General features: G+C 42.8%; 2 protein-coding genes across 3 annotated transcripts; one reads left to right on the forward strand and one right to left on the reverse strand.

Moving 5' to 3' along the window:
• Nucleotides 1–1134: 1134 nt before the first annotated feature.
• On the reverse strand, nucleotides 1135–10081 carry LOC146268202 (calpain-2 catalytic subunit-like). The gene is made up of 22 exons (XM_084710079.1): nucleotides 10008–10081; nucleotides 7171–9594; nucleotides 6611–6680; nucleotides 6160–6278; nucleotides 5929–6062; nucleotides 5637–5805; nucleotides 5412–5495; nucleotides 5246–5331; nucleotides 4562–4636; nucleotides 4098–4258; nucleotides 3834–4003; nucleotides 3720–3731; nucleotides 3390–3601; nucleotides 3075–3111; nucleotides 2874–2939; nucleotides 2705–2762; nucleotides 2539–2603; nucleotides 2360–2428; nucleotides 2175–2253; nucleotides 1582–1698; nucleotides 1428–1486; nucleotides 1135–1321 (listed from the first exon to the last, which is right to left on the reverse strand). Exons 2-22 carry the CDS (start codon nucleotides 7405–7407, stop codon nucleotides 1298–1300), a joined length of 2103 nt encoding a protein of 700 aa, XP_084566205.1. The 5' UTR covers nucleotides 7408–9594; nucleotides 10008–10081; the 3' UTR covers nucleotides 1135–1297.
• Nucleotides 10082–10179: 98 nt separating this feature from the next.
• On the forward strand, nucleotides 10180–18080 carry capn1a (calpain 1, (mu/I) large subunit a). Of its 2 annotated transcripts, XM_084710081.1 has the most exons (23): nucleotides 10180–10282; nucleotides 11369–11383; nucleotides 12054–12300; nucleotides 12990–13059; nucleotides 13237–13355; nucleotides 13475–13608; nucleotides 13776–13944; nucleotides 14045–14128; nucleotides 14220–14305; nucleotides 14429–14503; nucleotides 14643–14803; nucleotides 14915–15084; nucleotides 15237–15248; nucleotides 15380–15591; nucleotides 15735–15774; nucleotides 15868–15933; nucleotides 16049–16106; nucleotides 16240–16304; nucleotides 16387–16455; nucleotides 16567–16645; nucleotides 16747–16860; nucleotides 16997–17052; nucleotides 17154–18080. In XM_084710081.1, the coding sequence occupies exons 3-23, from the start codon at nucleotides 12055–12057 to the stop codon at nucleotides 17178–17180; spliced, it is 2112 nt and encodes a 703-aa protein (XP_084566207.1). In that variant the 5' UTR covers nucleotides 10180–10282; nucleotides 11369–11383; nucleotide 12054; the 3' UTR covers nucleotides 17181–18080. The 2 variants fall into 2 exon arrangements, with proteins under 2 accessions (XP_084566207.1, XP_084566206.1); XM_084710080.1 differs by having other exon boundaries at nucleotides 15735–15933.
• Nucleotide 18081: the final 1 nt, after the last annotated feature.

Here is an 18081-nt window from a genome sequence, read left to right on the forward strand (position 1 = left end):
GTGCGTGAGTATTTCCAAATATGCCTTAACAAGCAGTATGTCCTGATGTCGCCTACCATGTTACCCTGGACCTTATCGGTCTCTTCAATGTGATGCCTCAGATTGTATTGAAATGCCTCAGATTGTATTAAAATGTCTCAGATTGTATTGAAATGCCTCAGATTGTATTGAACAGAAGCGTTTCCATGTTCCCATGGTCCTGTGTTGCCACTTTCAAATTATGTCAACACATATTAACACTCCCATTGTCTTCATGAATGTAACCCCCATTTTTTTATTTTTACAATAAGCCAGTATAACCTTGCCCTAACTCTAGCCCATGGGACCCTGGGAACATAGAAATGACTCGATATAAAACTGAGTGAGTTGTGCTTTGAATTCAGTCAAAGCAATTCCTTATTGTGTGTTGGTCTTATAACCTGCACAATCTCCCTGTCATGAAGTAGTTTGGACCTGGTCCCTGACAGCTTTCTTCAACACTAACCCTCATCAAATCAAATCAAATGTATTTGTATAGCCCTTTTTACACGCAAGCATGTCCCAAAGGGCTTCACATACGCCCATAGAACTGCCCCTCAACCAACCTAAATCCAACGAAAAACTCCCAGAAAAACTCCCAACAGGAGAAAAAATGGAAGAAACCTTGGGAGGAGCAATTCAGAGAGGGATCCCCTCCTCCAGAGACGGTTGGTGTGAGAGAGGAGCAGAACACAAGCTAAACATAGTCATACAGTGTCAATGGGTTTTGAAACACCAAAATCCATTGTTGAACTTTATAGATGTAGGACAGGACCGGGAGACTCGCTGTTGGCCGTCATGGAGACTGTTTACCGGTTTACGACCAGGTCCAGCGTTGGCAGACCGACGACCAGGCAGGTGCTGACAGCTCAAACCCCCCACACCACAAGGGGTAGCCCTCATGTGTGTAGCCTGCAAGCAAGCAGTCCACCTTGCTACAGGTTCACAATTATACCTTTTCTTGGTATCTGGTAGGAAGACGACATTTAAATGTGGTCATCAGGGTTATTTGCATATGCTTTTGAAAAACAGCTTTGATTGCTTTGCCAAATGTACTCAGCTGCTGAAAAAACACAACAAAGATCATTGTATTGTCATGTATTTTATTGACTTACAGTTGAAGCAAAAGCCCTATAGAAAAACATTCCACTATATATCTTTATAATTTGACAGTAGAAGTTGTAGAATAAAGAAACCATCCTCTTTATGAAATAGTTGACATACTAACAGTTTCTAAATCTTGGTTCCCTTTTTCATAGAAGTCAGCAGTCTTTTTGGCTTAGTTGAGTGCCAGGCACAACCACTGTAAAGGAACATTTCGTTTTTTGAGAAAAGTCAGTGGTCTTTCATTGAAGCAATTGCTCACACGCACACACACATACACACACACACACACACACAGGACCCACCTGCAAAATATCCAATTCAATCTTCCCTGAGTAGTCTGTATCCAGTGTCTTAAACATCTCTGTTGGGATTCAAAACAGAATCATGTGAATTGAAACAAGTCGCCATATTTCATTGTATTAAGCATATAAGTATACTTGTTGCTTGCAGACTTACTGAAAAGCATTTCCAGACGGATGAGACAGTCCACAAAAGAGTCAAAGTCAATAGCGTACTCCGTGTTGGCATAGCGACTCACTATGATCTGCAGGACAGCACTGTTGATATGGAAGCCTTGGGAACAAACATATCAAAATACTCAGTCAATTACAAATTGATTCCCAAATAAAATGTACACTACGCAAAATTCCTCAGTTTCAACACATTGTATTAGTATTACAAGGAATATATTTGTCATGAATATGGGCATTTATCAAACAATGTAGAGGACAGAAGTGAAATAACTTTACACAGTGTTATATGCAATTATCTCCAGTGGCAAAGGAAATAAATAAAAATAAACAATGAAAGAGTTCAGTAAGGGACTGATCTTGATTCTCACAGCAGCTTTAAGGGCTAGGGACTACTCGCACAGCCTACACCGAAAAGATGGACTACTGTTTTCCACTGTGGCAAATTATTCAGATTGACCATCCTACTATCAAAGACATTGCATGGGAGTTGTGGGTTTTCCGCCAGTGTCATCTCATGGGTGTGCAAACACGCACTCACAGCATGTGGTGAGATATTATCATCCTGTTAGCTGTTACCTGCTTCCGTCAGTGCTCCTCTCATCTCATGTGAACTCATGGTCCCAGAGCAGTCTAAATCATGGCTCTTGAAGATCTCCTGCAGATACCATCCACAAAGAATGTCTTTAGCGAAGCATACTGTACGCTGATAGTATCACGTACTCGAGAACAAGAAATACATGATCTCCTTTCAGCATTAATACCAGATATTTCTGGAGCTTCGTCCAAAGCTCTTGGAATTCAATTAGTCCCAACTTGCCACTTTCATCTTTCTGAAGATTGTTAAGGTTTAGAACAAATCTCTCAGAAATGTTTCATGTAATATGTATTGAGTAGTAGAATGAAAAGGATAAAAGGCTAAAGCGTAGATGTGAGAGGATACATCAAGTAGGCTGACAATGTGACGGCTTGTCTCAAGACTAAAACCATCCGTCTTGACATCCGACCCTGGAGAACATAAGAATCACACAGTTGAAGATGCTGCTGATTTTGTTCGGTTTTCTTAATCAAATTTCAGTGATTTAACAATGAAATGAGAATCTTCTTACTTTGTGCGACAATTTGGTTCAGAACTGGTACAAGATTAATGACAGATAATTCTGAATCCTGTCAAAGAAACAATCTCAGTAAGTTTAAGGAGCTTGGCGGTTTGAAATGATGCAACTCTTCATATGACACATTATTATGATATATTCTATAATAATATAGGTCTCTTACATTGCCAACAATCTTCTTGAAAAGATATTTGAAGGTGGGGTCCACATCATCCTTTGAAATCTTTGCCTTTAAATGAATAGTTACATAATTAATTCAAGAGATGTGCATTATTTATTTCGATCAGTATAATGTCTTTTTAAAGACTTGAAAGTATGTTCAGACAATTTTGAAAACAGTTAAGACCCCTGCCAAGTTAATTACCTCTTCAATTTCAACATGAATGTCCCCTTCCATTGGACTAAAAAAGAAGTAGATGCTGTTAAAAATATGGGGTTGTTCTGGATGATGAAAATAAGGGACTTTTGCCTAGGAATTAGGGATGTTTCATAGGTTTATAATACAGCTTCTCTTTCTTTCACATTAGGGTGAGGCATGCCCTTCAAAGCAGACTTGCATAATGGGTCTATTGTTAGAAGTAGTATATGGAAGTAGAAAGAAATGAAAGTCAGATAAAAGGTAACTAATGTTTTTGAAGTTGGAAAAAAAAACATTTGAATGATTGAGGTCGCTCCTTACGCGGTAGCAGCGTGTTTTTCAGTAAACAGGCGCAGGATGAAGCTGCCTTTCTTGTGAGGCTGGAAGGTGGAGGGGATGATGACATACTCCCCAGGTGGAAGTCTGAAGCGGTCACACACCTCTCGTGTGTTTATGAAGTTGCTACTCATCGCCACAGGCTTCTGCCTTAACAGGACATCTGGACCCAGGTGGACATTATACTGACCTTTATACTGAGAAATAAGAGGATTCACCAAACCTCCGTCACATGCCAATTTCCTACACACATTATTTATCACTCGTGAAGCATTTTCATGCATAAGACTCAAAGACCAAATAATGTATACAAACCTGATCAGGAACCTATAAAAAAAGGGAAGAACAACAGTATTCAACGATCAACCTTTTCTTCAATGGACAACTCTATTCATCACTAAGGAGATGAAGTACACTGTCATACGGCACCTTATAGATGGCAAAGCCGATGGTGTTGAGCTCATAGCCGAGTCTGCGTTCCCGGCGTCCATTTCTTTGCATCAGCCCCACCAGGAGGGTGCAGCCGTCTTCCCCATCAAGAGGGTCATCATCCACGTCCTCCAGATGCACCAGGAACTGGGGGTTGGAGCAGAACGTGGCTGGAACACAGAGCGTATTTACAGTCATGTCCTGGAAAGTTCTGGAACATCCTGCATGGTGTTTGTGTGCTGTCTGTGGTGGGTGGGCCGTTACCTCGGTGGTTAAGGCAGCCTCCAGCAGTGGAGCCCACCCTCCACATCCCCTCATTCTGACAGTAGTTCCAGTGGCCCACATCATCACTGGTCAGCATGTCTGGACTCAGGTTACAGATCTCCAGTTTGGAGAAATTCTTCACAAAGTCTAAGTAAGACATCCTAAGCAGGAAAACAGAACACGAAGATGTACACGGGCTATGTCCAATTTTCTGGACTACAATCAGGGTCGCCCCAAGCTTTTATGGGGCCCTAAGCAGAATTGACTTGGGGGCCCCTCTGAGTCGCTTTAAAAATAAATTACATTAAACTGTAATTTAATGTGCTCTTGGGGGCCCTCTGGTGGCTACAGGGGCCCTAAGCAGCCGCTTAGTTAGCTTGTCTTGGGCCGGCCCTGACGACAATGATGCCAGTATGTCTACAGTATATCTTGTATGTTGCAGACTGTACATTACAAAGACTTACCAGAACTCCCCATCCTCTGCAGCATGATCCAGCTTTAGTTTTTCTTCATCACTCACATATCTCCATTCTCTTGAACTGATTGGAGGAAAAGCATGTGAAGAATGGTCTCTGGCAACATGTTTTTCAGTTGGGTTTTATGCCAACCTTTTGAACTTCTGAACTGCTGACATGAGGCCAGGGTCAGATGGCTGAGCGGTTAGGCTAATAATCAGAAGGTTGTTGGTTCGATTCCCGGTCCCGTGCCAAATGACATTGCGTGCCTTGGGCAAGGCACTTCACCCTGCTTACATCGGGGAGAATGTCCATGTACTTACTGTAAGTCGTTCTGGTTAAGAGTGTCTGCTAAATGACTACATGTAAATGTAAATGAGGCAGGATGAATCCATGGATTCATGCTGTTGTAATGTGTGGTTATTTGCATTACCATCCCTTCCTACCGTCTGAACTCAATCGTTCCACAGTCTAAGGCACTTAAGAGATGACATGACTTCCCCATTCTGATGTTTGGTCGGAACAACAACTGAACCTCTTCACCATATATGCATGCTTTAGGCATGGAGTTGCAGTTGCATGATGGGCTGATTCGATTTGACATTAACAAGCAGGCATTGAGGTGTACCTAAAAAAGGGGAGTCTTAAGTGTGTTTTCAGGTGTTTAAGGTACGTCCACAAGGGGCCTCTCACCCGTCACTCCAGGCCCCGATCCACTCCACTTGACCCCAGGGGTTACGGATGCGGATGAGCTCAACTGGGTTACCTCGGACATGAACCTTGGTGCAAATGAAGCAGGAACATAAGACTTTGACAAAGTATATATACTCAGCTTGACCTTTCCTGACTAGGCATTTACCTCTTCTGCCCCTGTGACAGAGTATGCATGTCCCTTCACCAGTTTTTGAGCTGTTACTGCCTCTGTCTCGTAGGAACTGGTAATCTGAAAACAAAAATCAACGGCATTGTACGCATCGTAAAGACTCTCAACCATGTAAATGTTGGTATTGAAGAGAGAGGTCATATTATGAGTGATATTAAAGTGATATTCATGGAGGCACAACTGTGATGATCTCAAACATACATCAATAGAACATCCTAGAAGGGAGCCCAGGCCGAGAGCCCTCTGGATGATTTTGAAGAGATGAGGGGGAGCTTTGTCCAGCTGATATGTCTCTGCTATCCCACCTGTGAAGTCCTCAAAGCCCTCAATGGTAGACCCACCAGACAAGGCCTCATAGCACCCCTGCAACCTGGATGACAAACAGTTTGTGATTAGATCTATTCTGTCAAACATCTCACAATGTCTTTCAAATGAATTCATTTCCTTGTCCTCAGTCATGTTCCATCCACTGAGATATGGTCATTTCACGTACTTAGCATACGCTTTCTCCAGCAGGGCGCTCCAAAACTCGGAACCCTCGGCTGAGTGAACAAACAGAAGTTTTCCATCCCTGGTGGGCAGACGGTCGTCTATCACCACGTCCACCCACACACCAAACTGCCAGAACTAAGTCGCAGGACAAACGGACAATAAGGTAGTTCAATAGAGATTTTGAATGGTGTGTTTGAGAGTATGGGATTGAACTGAGAGAACCATCCCTGACCTGGAAGTGAAAGATCCCAGCATAACCATCACTGAAACTCTGCCCTGGAGGGACAACACGATGGAGGACATCCTGGTCCAGAGTCAGAGACGCTATAGCAGCCAGGAGCCAGCAGTCACCTGGCAAACACAGATACACAAGGCAGAAAATGTTGTTGTAGTCATTAGACTAATCACATATTACACATTGCATTCCACAACCCCTGCAATGTACAGTATTGCCCAGTTACACAATGACATGATCCCACTTTTGTTATGCCATTGGGACAACTCAGACTCAATGTGTTTGTGGAAACAAACCACAAGAGGGAGGAAAATTATCTTGGAATGTGGGTAAGTGAACTTATCGCATTAGTTTGTTATGCCACAAGGCATGCACAATTTAGTTATGTTAGCTTTGTTGTTTTGATCAACATAGTCTTATAATGGTCTCATTCTTCTCTTTAACTTACCCAGAGAGCCTTGGCAGATGTCAGTCCTTGTGGCTCCATCATCTATGAACTGGGGGTTGGAACACAATTCCTGCACCATTCACAGAGAGAGAAAAAACGTTTTACTTGTCAAACACTTCTCAGAATCTTAAATTTAGCTCTGAGTGTGGCACAAGACATAATATACTCTACACTCTTCCTGATATTCCTGTACCATTAAAACTATGCTCTGTGTCAAGTAGAATACAAACCTTTTACAATCAGGAATATTTCATTACAACTTTGCTTGGATCTATGAGTGTCCAACTGTCTTAGCATGACAACAGTGTGCCAGGTACAGTAGTAGTGTCAATATTGTTTATCGTTGTGATGACAGCAGTTTGGGTTTTGTTCTTCCTTGTAATCCGAAAGTATAATTTACTGTCAAAGTATATTTGTTACAACACTTCTAGATATATCAGTATACTTAATCACAATGTACATCTATACTATAAACACCAATCATTTAAAACAATGATGTAACCAATTATTAATCCAATTAGGTGCGTAGAACTCATTCATAGATTGCATTCGCAGCTTACCATCGGTCTCTTCCACTCCACACCCTTGGCTGCGGGAGAATACGGCCCTAACTCCTTATACCCCAGCGATCTACGATCTGCTGGGAAAAGATCATCCTCAAACAGAATGCTTTTCTCCAGGCAGCGTTGGAGCAGAACCTCATAGTCCTGCTGGGAGAACTTCACAGCACACTGGTTGGAGCCAATCCCACTGGCCCTCTCCTTCTGGCGAGCCAGGTGATTTGCCATGGATGTCATCTTGCCTCCTGGTGATAGTCGACGTTTGGAGCTGATGGTCTGGTGGATAATCTGTTGCCGAGAACTTTCTGGTAGCGTGTGGAGATTCAGTGCTCTGTCGACTGATGTTCTGTGGACTCTTGAACACGCAAACAACAATACCTAATCCAAGCCTGTTCTTTATACTATAGCTGGTGAAGGGCAAGGAAGACCACAGACAAGGAGGAGCTTCTGTAGGACAGGTGGAGCAAACAAATATCAGACAACAGCAAAGCTCAGCAAACACACCCAACTGCCCCTAACCTCAGCAGAAATACAAATACTGGCCACACCTAAAGTAACCTGAGCCTCCCCCTCATTGTCTCCAAACATGTAGTTTGTGTGTGTGTGTGTGTATATATGTGTGGGTGTGTGTGTGTAAGAGAGGGAGAAAAAGAACCCCCTGGAGCTCAGAGAAGTACTGGTATGCTCCAGGATGATATGCTTCTGTTCCCTTTCCTCCTATCCCACTCACCAAATGATGTCATCAACTCAGGACTTTGTGAAGGAGAGCAGAGGAAGAGGGTTCATGAGGGCACCCGTACAGTTCGTTGTGTGACGGATAAGCCACCAACATAACAGGATTTGTCTTTTTACAAAATGAGGAACAACCATGTAACCACAAACATGTAAATAGGCCCTGTTTAGGGCTAGAGTAATGGCAGGTTTCTGTAGATGCACATCATTCAAGAAGTCTTAGAGCTATTACAACAATGGATTCTTAGGCATTGAAGTCCTTCTATTTGATTTTCCAAATGGATGGCATCTGACAATGAAAAGAAACAGGACATACTTACTCAGTGTTTGTTGACAGTCTCAACTGTAGTTTGGTGGTGACGAGACTGTTTGACGATGGGGATTCTCAGGTTGCCATCATACTATTCTCTTTCTAAACCGAGATCTCTCCCACCAAATAAGACTGAAAGACAGACTCCAGCATACTAGGAGAGTCCCATAATAATTTGGTTACCTAAAATACTATGCAAACCAAGACCCAATGAGAATATTTAAAGTAGAACACAAACCCTTCATTAGCATGGTGCTGTACCTTTCTCATGTGGGTTCATGGTTGGATTAATTGCAAGTCTTACAAGACTTATGTGTTGTATCCTCCCCAAAAACAGTAATTATAGTACAGTACATGTTCACAGAGAGCTATTTAATCATTTGGTCACACACTGACCTCTGCTGGTTAGCATTAGACTCAGACATTCAAGTCTAACAGAGGTTAGTAACATTACTACAGTTAACTTTATTTGCATTATTTTTCAAGTGGAAATCTTTGAACAAGTACAAGATCCTCTGAAGTCTCACACACTTTTGTGTTTGGCCCTTGGCAATCACACATTTAGAATTTACATTTGTGCCGTTGTTGTGATCACTGCAGACCTGCTGTTCACATAAAAATATATCGAATGTGAAAGTAATCTCCACAACAGGTGGAGCTGCTAAGGTTACTTGATTTTCCACTCCCAACTGTTAGGTTGAATTGTGAACCAGGAAATGTACAGTAGACATATTGCCTTACCTTAGCCTATCTGTTTAGTTAAGCACACCATTGTGTAACAACAACCATCTCTAGGCCACCTACAAAAAGGATGGCAAGAATACATCTGGAACCATGAACACCCTCACTATGAATTGACCTGTGTTCACATTCCAAACCCCCCCAAATTCCCTATATTCACACACCCATATGCATAGATTAAATGACTTCTGCAAGTGGATAGACAGTTGCATCTGCACCAGTGTCAGAATAGGCCTGGAATAAGCCTACTGTATATTGAAGGAATGTAAACATGTCAAATTAACAACACAATATACACTGCCATATTTATTTAACTGAACCAGAAGGATAGTTTACCAAAAACCTCCAAGATTGACGATAGAACATCGTAGCAGGGAGCCCAGCCCATTTATCACCACAACCACCCACACGCCAAACTGCCAGAACTAAGTTGCAGGACAGAGGAACAATAGGGTAGTTCAAAATAAATTTTGAATGGTGTGTTTGAGAATATGGGATTGAACTGAGAGAACCATCCCTGACCTGGAAGTGAAAGATCCCAGCATAACCATCACTGAAACTCTGCCCTGGAGGGACAACACGATGGAGGACATCCTGGTCCAGAGTCAGAGACGCTATAGCAGCCAGGAGCCAGCAGTCACCTGGCAAACACAGATACATAAGGCAGAAAATGTTGTTGTAGTCATTAGACTAATCACATATTACACATTGCATTCCACAACACGTGCAATGTACCGTATTGCCCAGTTACAAAACATCCTGTTTTCCCATTCCAATGCCCCCAGAATTCCCTATGTTTACACAGCCATATGCATAGATTAAATGACTACTGGAAATGGATACACAGTTGCATTTGCACCAGTGTTTGTGGAATAAGCCTACTGTATATTTAAGGAACGTCAAAATGTCAAATTAACAACACAATATACACTGCCATATTTTATCCTTTACCAATAACAAAAAACTTCTAAGATTGACACAGAGTGATTGTGGATATATCCCAAACTGTTCTAGAGTTTGTGTTTGGATGACACCAAAAAAAATATATACGCACACTCATCTTTACAGCGTGTTGCTCATGCTTTTTGTCAACATCAAGAACGCGCATATTAAACAGTCCCGTGTCCCATTGCTTTGGATATTTACAAGCAGGTCTATGGGGTGCAGCAGACAGTGGCTTGTGGAATGGCTCTAGCGCCTCCCCTGACTGGGTTGGGCTGTATTTACAGATTAGTCCGCGTCTGCACCACACCACCACCCCTGCGCCTACACATTGTGATTTTTACGACTATTTTCAACATACTTTCAGCACCTGAAGCCTTCGAAGTGGTGAGTGTTACTGACGACTTATTTAAATGAATATGGGAAATGTCATCAATGTAATGTCACTGTTAGAGATGTAATACCAAACGTAACTCAGGGCCGCAGTACATTTTCCAGATTGAACACCGGTAACCGTTATTCCGCCGCACACTGTAGGCTACTTGATACATTTATTATTTAACATTAAGGAATAGGCTACGTAGTCGAACAAATCTGACTCGCACACGCCTAAAGCAGGAGCCGCATTTACAGAGCATCAGATAAAGTTGCAACGTGAACTAATCGATCTTTAGCAAGTGCAGATCCTTTTAAGTCAGCAGCTCATGCTATACAAGCCTAATAATAACTTAAATTAACACATCATTAACACAGATATAATAGGGTGTCTCCAGGTTTGCGAAGTTCAGATTTTCCCTGAATAGAGATATTCTTCTAAACAGCAATCAGAGAGTCAGACATTTTAACGCTACACAAGGGCCTTATATCTGCTTGTGGGGTTTCCATACAACACGCTGCTCCCAAACTAGTTGGCTTCATAATGGATTCGCATAGACACGCATATTCTTTGTTTTGGCTGTAATCTATTGCTATACAGAATCAATGGGAGGGGTAGCTATAGCTGATTGCAAGTGTGTGGTACATGTTTTATTAAGCTGCAGACAGGCACTTGTTACTGCAGGATAGAGTCCACTTATATGACGCCTCTCCCCCTCTTCTGGTCCTATGCCAATGTTCGATTCCCTGATATAAACTGACCCTTATTAGAAGGCAGTACAGACATTTTGAAGGTTTGTATTAGTTCCATTTCAACAGATTAGGCTAATGGAGAAATCTTCATGTTAAGCTCTGACAATTCTATGTCTATGGCTTGCATTGGATGTAAGCATGTCTACACAAATGAATCAAACTTTTTTACACTGCCATGTTATTGATCAAATCGTACAAAATACCTTTATGCCAGTTTCAAGATGCCACAATTTCACAATATTTTAACAACATAGTGATATACTGTGTATGTTATAGAGCATTTTATGGGATTATACTTCTGTAATTTACAAATCTCGTCCCTTTCTTTTCTCTTCCTCCCCCCAGCCTTCTCAACTCAAGGTATCATTGTACATCCCATCGGTGTGTTGGATTGCATGGACTTTCAGTTTTTAATTTCTCTCTCTCTCTCTCTCTCTCTCTCTCTCTCTCTCTCTCTCTCTCTCTCTCTCTCTCTCTCTCTCTCTCTCTCTCTCTCTCTCTCTCTCTCTCATACATTGTTGAGCTTTTGCGGTCCAAAGACATTTAGCTTATTCATCTTTATTTGACTCCAAGTTTGGTACTTCTCTCAAACAGTACATTGTAGGATGGTGATATAAGTACACTCTAATGTTTCCCAGGGGAATGTTTAGGTTTTTGTTAAAAAGTAACTCGTTCAGTGCTGTAAGGTTTACTAACTGCCCTTCGGCTGCAAGGCCAAAAAAAGCATTATAATGAAGATCCTTCCTAGAGATCAGCAGAAATGCACATCAGTCTGTCAAACAATCAATCACTCACTCACTTACACACAAACTCATTTAAAAAAACTATTTACACAGGTAGATTACTCAGCTGGCGATGTTGGACATTGTCACATCAACACAGATCTGCAGCACAAAGCATTAAAATGATTTTTGCTTGGCAGATTGCTTGGCAGAAACCTGTAAAGATTGTGTGTGTGTGGCACTGTTTGTAGCTGCTATTTATACTCTGTGTGCCCCTACCCAGCCCTCTTATTTTTATCTTGACCCAGTATGTATTGGTCAGGAGGAATCTCAGCAACCATACAGACCAACAGGCTACAAGCTGAGGGCATGGGCTCCATCGAGCAGGCAGTCCACTTCCTCAACCAGGACTATGAGCAGCTGAAGCAGGAGTGTGTGGAGGCTGGCTGTCTTTTTGAGGACCCCTGCTTCCCCGCCGAGCCTCCCTCCCTGGGCTTCAAGGAGCTGGCTCCCCACTCCTCCAAAACCAGGGACGTGGAATGGCTGAGGCCCACGGTGAGAGAACTGGAGACAGACATGGATGACCCTCGTTGTGTTTCTCTTACTGTACACATGACTAACAGAACTCGGAAGCCCCTCACCCTCCCTCACATACTGGGAGCGTGAGTCCTCGGACAGTGATACATCAGTTATTTTGGGTTCTGTCTTCCAGCCTGGTGAGGTGCAGATTCAACAACAAGGACATTTTGTGTCCCTCTCACAAATTTGTGAAAAGTTTGGAATGAGCATTCTTTTTATAAGCACAAATGACAGTGTCTGTATTTTTTGAGGACAAAAAAACACTTTTATCTTAAAAAAATATCCACTTTCAGTTGTCCCCAGCACCTTCAATTATTAACTTTAATTACATCAATTAATTACATAACCTATTAAATCCAATCATATTCTTAAAATATCATGCAGTCTTAAAAATCAATATGCCAGATCCATCCCTCTGCAGCTGCTGCCAGCTCTGCACTCAGCAAGTTTAGGCTGGTTGAGGCTGGACTATAGCAGCTGTTGGCATCCTATCCTTTAAACTTGTTTACCAGTAACCTAAACAAAGCATAGGCCATTGGGTCGAGGACCATCTTAGACCTCAGTTTTTAGACTGCTGTCAGAGAATCTCTGTTGCTTGTGACACAGTCATTGTGTCTTCCCTCACAACCTACTGAAGGCTAATCCTGTCCTTATATCCCTTGCAGGAGCTGGGAGATGACCCTCAGTTTATCCTAGGAGGAGCTACAAGAACAGACATCTGTCAAGGAGCACTGGGTGAGTTCTAGTTACTGTAATGCCTGGGCTGTGTGCCACAGTTCTTTCAAGATATTTTTCAGAGATCCAAGCGTTCGTCTGTTTGCAGTCTGGAACAATAGTCCCCCTGCTGGGCATTTGATGTAATACAATGCACCCTCCTAAACACGCTTTCTTCTCTTTTTACCTCTGTCTCAGGGGATTGCTGGCTCCTAGCGGCCATAGCCTCGCTCACTCTGAACGAGACCCTTCTGCATAGAGTGGTCCCTCACGGCCAAAGCTTTCAGGATGACTATGCTGGAATCTTCCATTTTCAAGTACGTTTGTGTTTATCATCCTAGACTGTAGGTGGCCTTCTGCATTTTATTGCACCGTTATGCTTATTTGCTCCTCAGAGAGGGGGGGGGGTTTCTCATGACTGGCCTCTATGTTGCAGTTCTGGCAATTTGGAGAATGGATAGATGTTGTGATTGACGACAGACTGCCAGTAAAAGACGGAGAGCTCATGTTTGTCCACTCCGCTGAGGGCAATGAATTCTGGAGCGCTCTGCTGGAGAAAGCATACGCCAAGTATGTTGTCAAAATACCACTCAGCTAATTGTTCAGATACTCCATTCATTAAATGACCCGTAGAGAACCAAGTCTAATTCAGTACACAAAATGTCAGCATTCATACACTTTCCTATCTCATACAACATGATACATGAGTAAATCTATATTCTCGTGTCTGTTGTCAGGTTAAATGGGTCCTACGAGGCCCTTTCTGGAGGCAGTACAACCGAGGGCTTTGAAGACTTCACAGGTGGTGTGTCAGAGATGTACGAGCTCCGCAAAGCTCCCAAGGACCTGCACAGGATCATTGGCAAAGCCTTGGAAAGAGGGTCTCTGCTGGGCTGCTCTATTGACGTAAGTAGCCCCCTTGCCTGCTCTTGCTTATTGACTTTGAATAGTAGGCAATACATACTGTAAATCATTGAGATGATATGGTATGCTGATATGACTTCAGATCACCAGTGCCTTTGACATGGAGGCTGTGACATTCAAGAAGCTAGTAAAGGGACACGCCTACTCCGTTACTGGCTTGAAGACGGTACAGTGCTTCTGTATGATGCGTATCCAAACCATATGTTTTCCACGTTTATCTGTGGGAGGTTGTTACCCCTTCTCGTCCACTACGCTAGGTAGACTTCCGGGGTCAGATGGAGAGGTTGATCCGGGTGCGTAACCCCTGGGGACAGGTGGAGTGGACAGGGGCCTGGAGCGACAAGTCAGTCCCATAACCGTCTCTACATAATGCCACGCTAACCAGATCCAGACCCTTCCTGTTGGATTGGTCGAATATTCAATTTGAACGATGGGATGTGATTCCTGTCTCCCTGTCTGCATTCAGCTCTTCAGAGTGGGATGAGATCGACCCGTCTGAGAGAGAGGACCTGCATCTTCAGATGGAGGACGGGGAGTTCTGGTGAGGATTTGGGATCAAAGATCGGAACTCTAATAAGATGCACGTGGGTTCTGAAACCCTCTTGGAACTGGCAGCCGTATCCAGTACAGCCTGTAGTTCTCTTTAGGCTGTGTTCCTCACAAAGGGCTTTGTCCGGTAGGTTGTCCTTCCAGGAGTTCTTGCGACAGTTTTCCCGCCTGGAGATCTGTAACCTGACTCCTGATGCTCTCAGTGACGATGGCCTGAGCCACTGGAACACCATGAAGTTCCACGGCACGTGGAGGAAAGGCAGCACTGCTGGAGGATGCAGGAACCACCCGAGTCCGTCACAGTACTATTCATAAATGAGTAGCTACACATGACACCCATGTGTATGATCCAATACTGGGCATGTTGAACCAACACTGCTTGCTTGTCCATCCCTCCATCCAGACACATTTTGGATCAACCCCCAGTACAAAATCACCCTGCTGGAGGAGGATGATGACCCGGAGGATGACGAGGTGGCCTGCAGCTTCCTGGTGGCTCTCATGCAGAAGGACAGGCGGAGGTACCGGCGCCAAGGCCAGGACATGCACACCATCGGCTTTGCCATCTACGAGGTGAGAGCACTCAGATGGTTTCTTGTACTATCCAGTACACACAATGAGTTTTAAATACAATCAACATCTGATGTTCTCCAGTGTTTTTCTCGCGTGGTCCACATTCATGTTTGAGCGCTGACCTTTTTCTTTCAACCTTTGTCTTTGTGCAGATTCCTGAAGAGGTACGGCTACGTAAACCAACTGACCTAAGTTCAGACTCTTTCACTGAATTCTGTGACATGGAAATTGGAAAATGTTTTCGCCCAAGGCAGAGCTTTTGCAGAACTAATGACAGTTGTTCCGACCTATGCAGTACAGGGGCTGCCAGAATGTCCACCTGAAGAAAGACTTCTTCTTGACCAACTCGTCCTGCGCTCGCTCCGAGACCTTCATCAACCTACGTGAGGTGAGCTCCCGCCTCCGTTTGCCCCCAGGAGAGTACCTTGTCGTCCCGTCGACTTTTGAGCCCAGCCAGGACGCCGACTTTGTCCTCCGAGTGTTCACTGAGAAGCAGTCCGAGACTGAGTGAGTGTCTTTTGTCTGTAGACGTGTTCACACATGGGTCATGACTTTGAGAGAAGCTGTATATTTCCAATTGTTTGCATGAATGTGTTATGTTATAGTAGGTCAGCAGTTGTTATAATAGTTTTTTTGTTTTGTTTTTACAGAGAGCTGGATGATGAAATATCAGCAGACCTGGAGGATGAGGTGGGTTTCTGGACATGTACAGTCACCACTGTACACTATAGGCACACTTTCTTCTACTTTCAAAACCACAACAATTCTCTTTTCCCATTACAGGATGAGATCACCGAAGATGACATCGATGACTCGTTTAAGTCCATGTTTTCCCAGTTAGCAGGAGAGGTACTGCAGATGATTATTGAGCATCAGATAACGGAACTGCTGTCGGCTGCATATTTTTCATCTCAGCTGACCGGCTAAAAAGCTTTTTTCTGAGATGTGGTCTTGTGGGTTCTAGGATATGGAGATTTCTGTCCGTGAGCTGAAGACCATCCTGAATAGAGTGGTGTCTAAACGTGAGCTCTGTGTATTCCACTTTCAGTAACTCTGCCCTGTAATGGCATACCGCTAGTTTGATATGATGCAACAATCATATTTAATTAGTATAGGTGCTGTAAAACTTGTCTTAGACTACCGTTCCATTTTCAGACCGAGACATAAAGACAGACGGCTTCAGTACGGAGTCCTGTAGGACCATGGTCAATCTCATGGATGTATCCTTTTCAGACAAAATATCTAAACAGTCAGTAGGTTAGTGACAGACTCCACTAATTCCTTAACACAAACCTATCCTAGAAAGATGGCAGTGCCCGGCTAGGCTTGGTAGAGTTTCAGATCCTCTGGAACAAGATTAGGAAGTGGCTGGTAAGGATTGAGTTTTGGGATTTGTCATTAAACATTCAACACCACATCAAATCTTAATTTCTAGCTTACTTTATATTTTGTGTATTCATGAATGTATCTATCTGTCTCCAGGGCCTCTTCAGACAATATGACTTGGATAAGTCAGGTTCCATGAGCTCGTATGAGATGCGTCTGGCTGTGGAGTCCGCAGGTAGTTTGATGTTGAGAGCTCACAAGACACAATCCACAGATACACAACATGCATTATTTTGAATGACCCCATTGTTATCTCACTTGGCCTTTTCTGTGTAGGCTTTAAACTCAACAACAGACTGAACCAGATTCTAGTGGCCCGCTATGCTGAGAATGAGGCCATTGACTTTGACAACTTTATCTGCTGCCTAGTCAAGCTTGAAGCCATGTTCCGTGAGTGTTGTTAGTGAAAGGATGATGTCCAATAACATGTTATCCTGTGGTTCAAAAGTAAAACCCAGTGCATTCTTTGTGCTTTGTTTTATCCTGAACACAAATCCCACTTCTTTTTTTTTTTTTTTTTTTACAGGATCTTTCCAGCAGCTTGACAAAGGCACAGGACAGGCTGAGATGAATATAACCGAGGTCTGTACCATGTAACTTAATACATTAAATAACAGTTTATATATCGGCACACTTCAAATGTTAATCTTGTACCTCTCTTACAATCTCTCTTCTTTTGTTAGTGGCTGTACATGACCATGTGTGGTTGACGAGGACCATTTTACAAGAGGATGGACAAACAGTGCCTAATACCTGGAATCATAGTGTTCTGTTGGTTACAATCTTCCTCACACACCCCACCTCAGAATGCCCTATATAGCAGATAGAACTGTAACTGGGTGACACTTGACCAAGCTAAATACCACTCCCCCGTGCCACTGCTAAAGCTATGCAAGAGTAGTTTGATAATCAAAAGCTGAATCGCTGTCTTAAAGTCCTCTCACATCCCCTGTTGGTAAACAGAATATGTTAGAGCATGAAATATCAGTATGCCTGTAATGTTTTGCAGCTTACTTCAAGGAAGTCCACAGGCTTCTTTATTTTGCATGTGATTTTTAGACCTGGTCCGGTGTTTGACTATATTTTTGAGTTTTCAACCAATCATTTTGAAACGGAATGTGGTGTGCCTTTAGTAAGGTCTGTTTTATCCCGATGGGTATACATTTGGTTTAGTATTGACTGACTCACAGGTCTGTGCTTTTTCTAATGTGAAAATGTTTGCATCATATTTGCAGTCTCCTTGAACTGCGCAGATTAATAACTTTTTTTTTATGTTAAACACTGGATTCTATCCTGAGTTAAAAGCACATGTTACTAAAATTAGCTGCATTCTAGTTGAGTAGGAAGACACTGTAGCATCACTGATTACAAGTAGGGGGTTTCAAAACATATGCTGTATCTTTTTAATAAGGAAAACATACCCCTGTATAATGTATCTTATTTCAAATGAAATGAAACGTAATGGATTTTTGGTGAATGGGTTATTGTAAAGGGTGTAAAACTTCAATGTCCCCCCACATATAGCAGCTATATATGTTAAGGAAAGCAGGTTAATATTACAATGTCTTTCACACAAGCTCTATATATTAAAACAATGACAACTACAAACAC

The sequence above is a fragment of the Hypomesus nipponensis genome, chromosome 11, assembly GCF_054491055.1.
Source record: "Hypomesus nipponensis isolate SF chromosome 11, ASM5449105v1, whole genome shotgun sequence".
NCBI classification, from domain to species: Eukaryota; Metazoa; Chordata; class Actinopteri; order Osmeriformes; family Osmeridae; genus Hypomesus; species Hypomesus nipponensis.

Coding starts and splice junctions, on each gene's coding strand:
- LOC146268202 (XM_084710079.1), bottom strand. CDS start 7,407: ATGACATCCATGGCAAATCACCTGGCTCGCCAGAAGGAGAGGGCCAGT. Junction 2,940..3,074: donor TTCATGTTGAAATTGAAGAG/GTAATTAACTTG, acceptor ATTCATTTAAAG/GCAAAGATTTCAAAGGATGA. Junction 1,699..2,174: donor AGGAGCACTGACGGAAGCAG/GTAACAGCTAAC, acceptor TTTGTTCCCAAG/GCTTCCATATCAACAGTGCT.
- capn1a (XM_084710080.1), top strand. CDS start 12,055: ATGTATTGGTCAGGAGGAATCTCAGCAACCATACAGACCAACAGGCTA. Junction 16,305..16,386: donor CCATGGTCAATCTCATGGAT/GTATCCTTTTCA, acceptor AACCTATCCTAG/AAAGATGGCAGTGCCCGGCT. Junction 16,861..16,996: donor CAAGCTTGAAGCCATGTTCC/GTGAGTGTTGTT, acceptor TTTTTTTTACAG/GATCTTTCCAGCAGCTTGAC.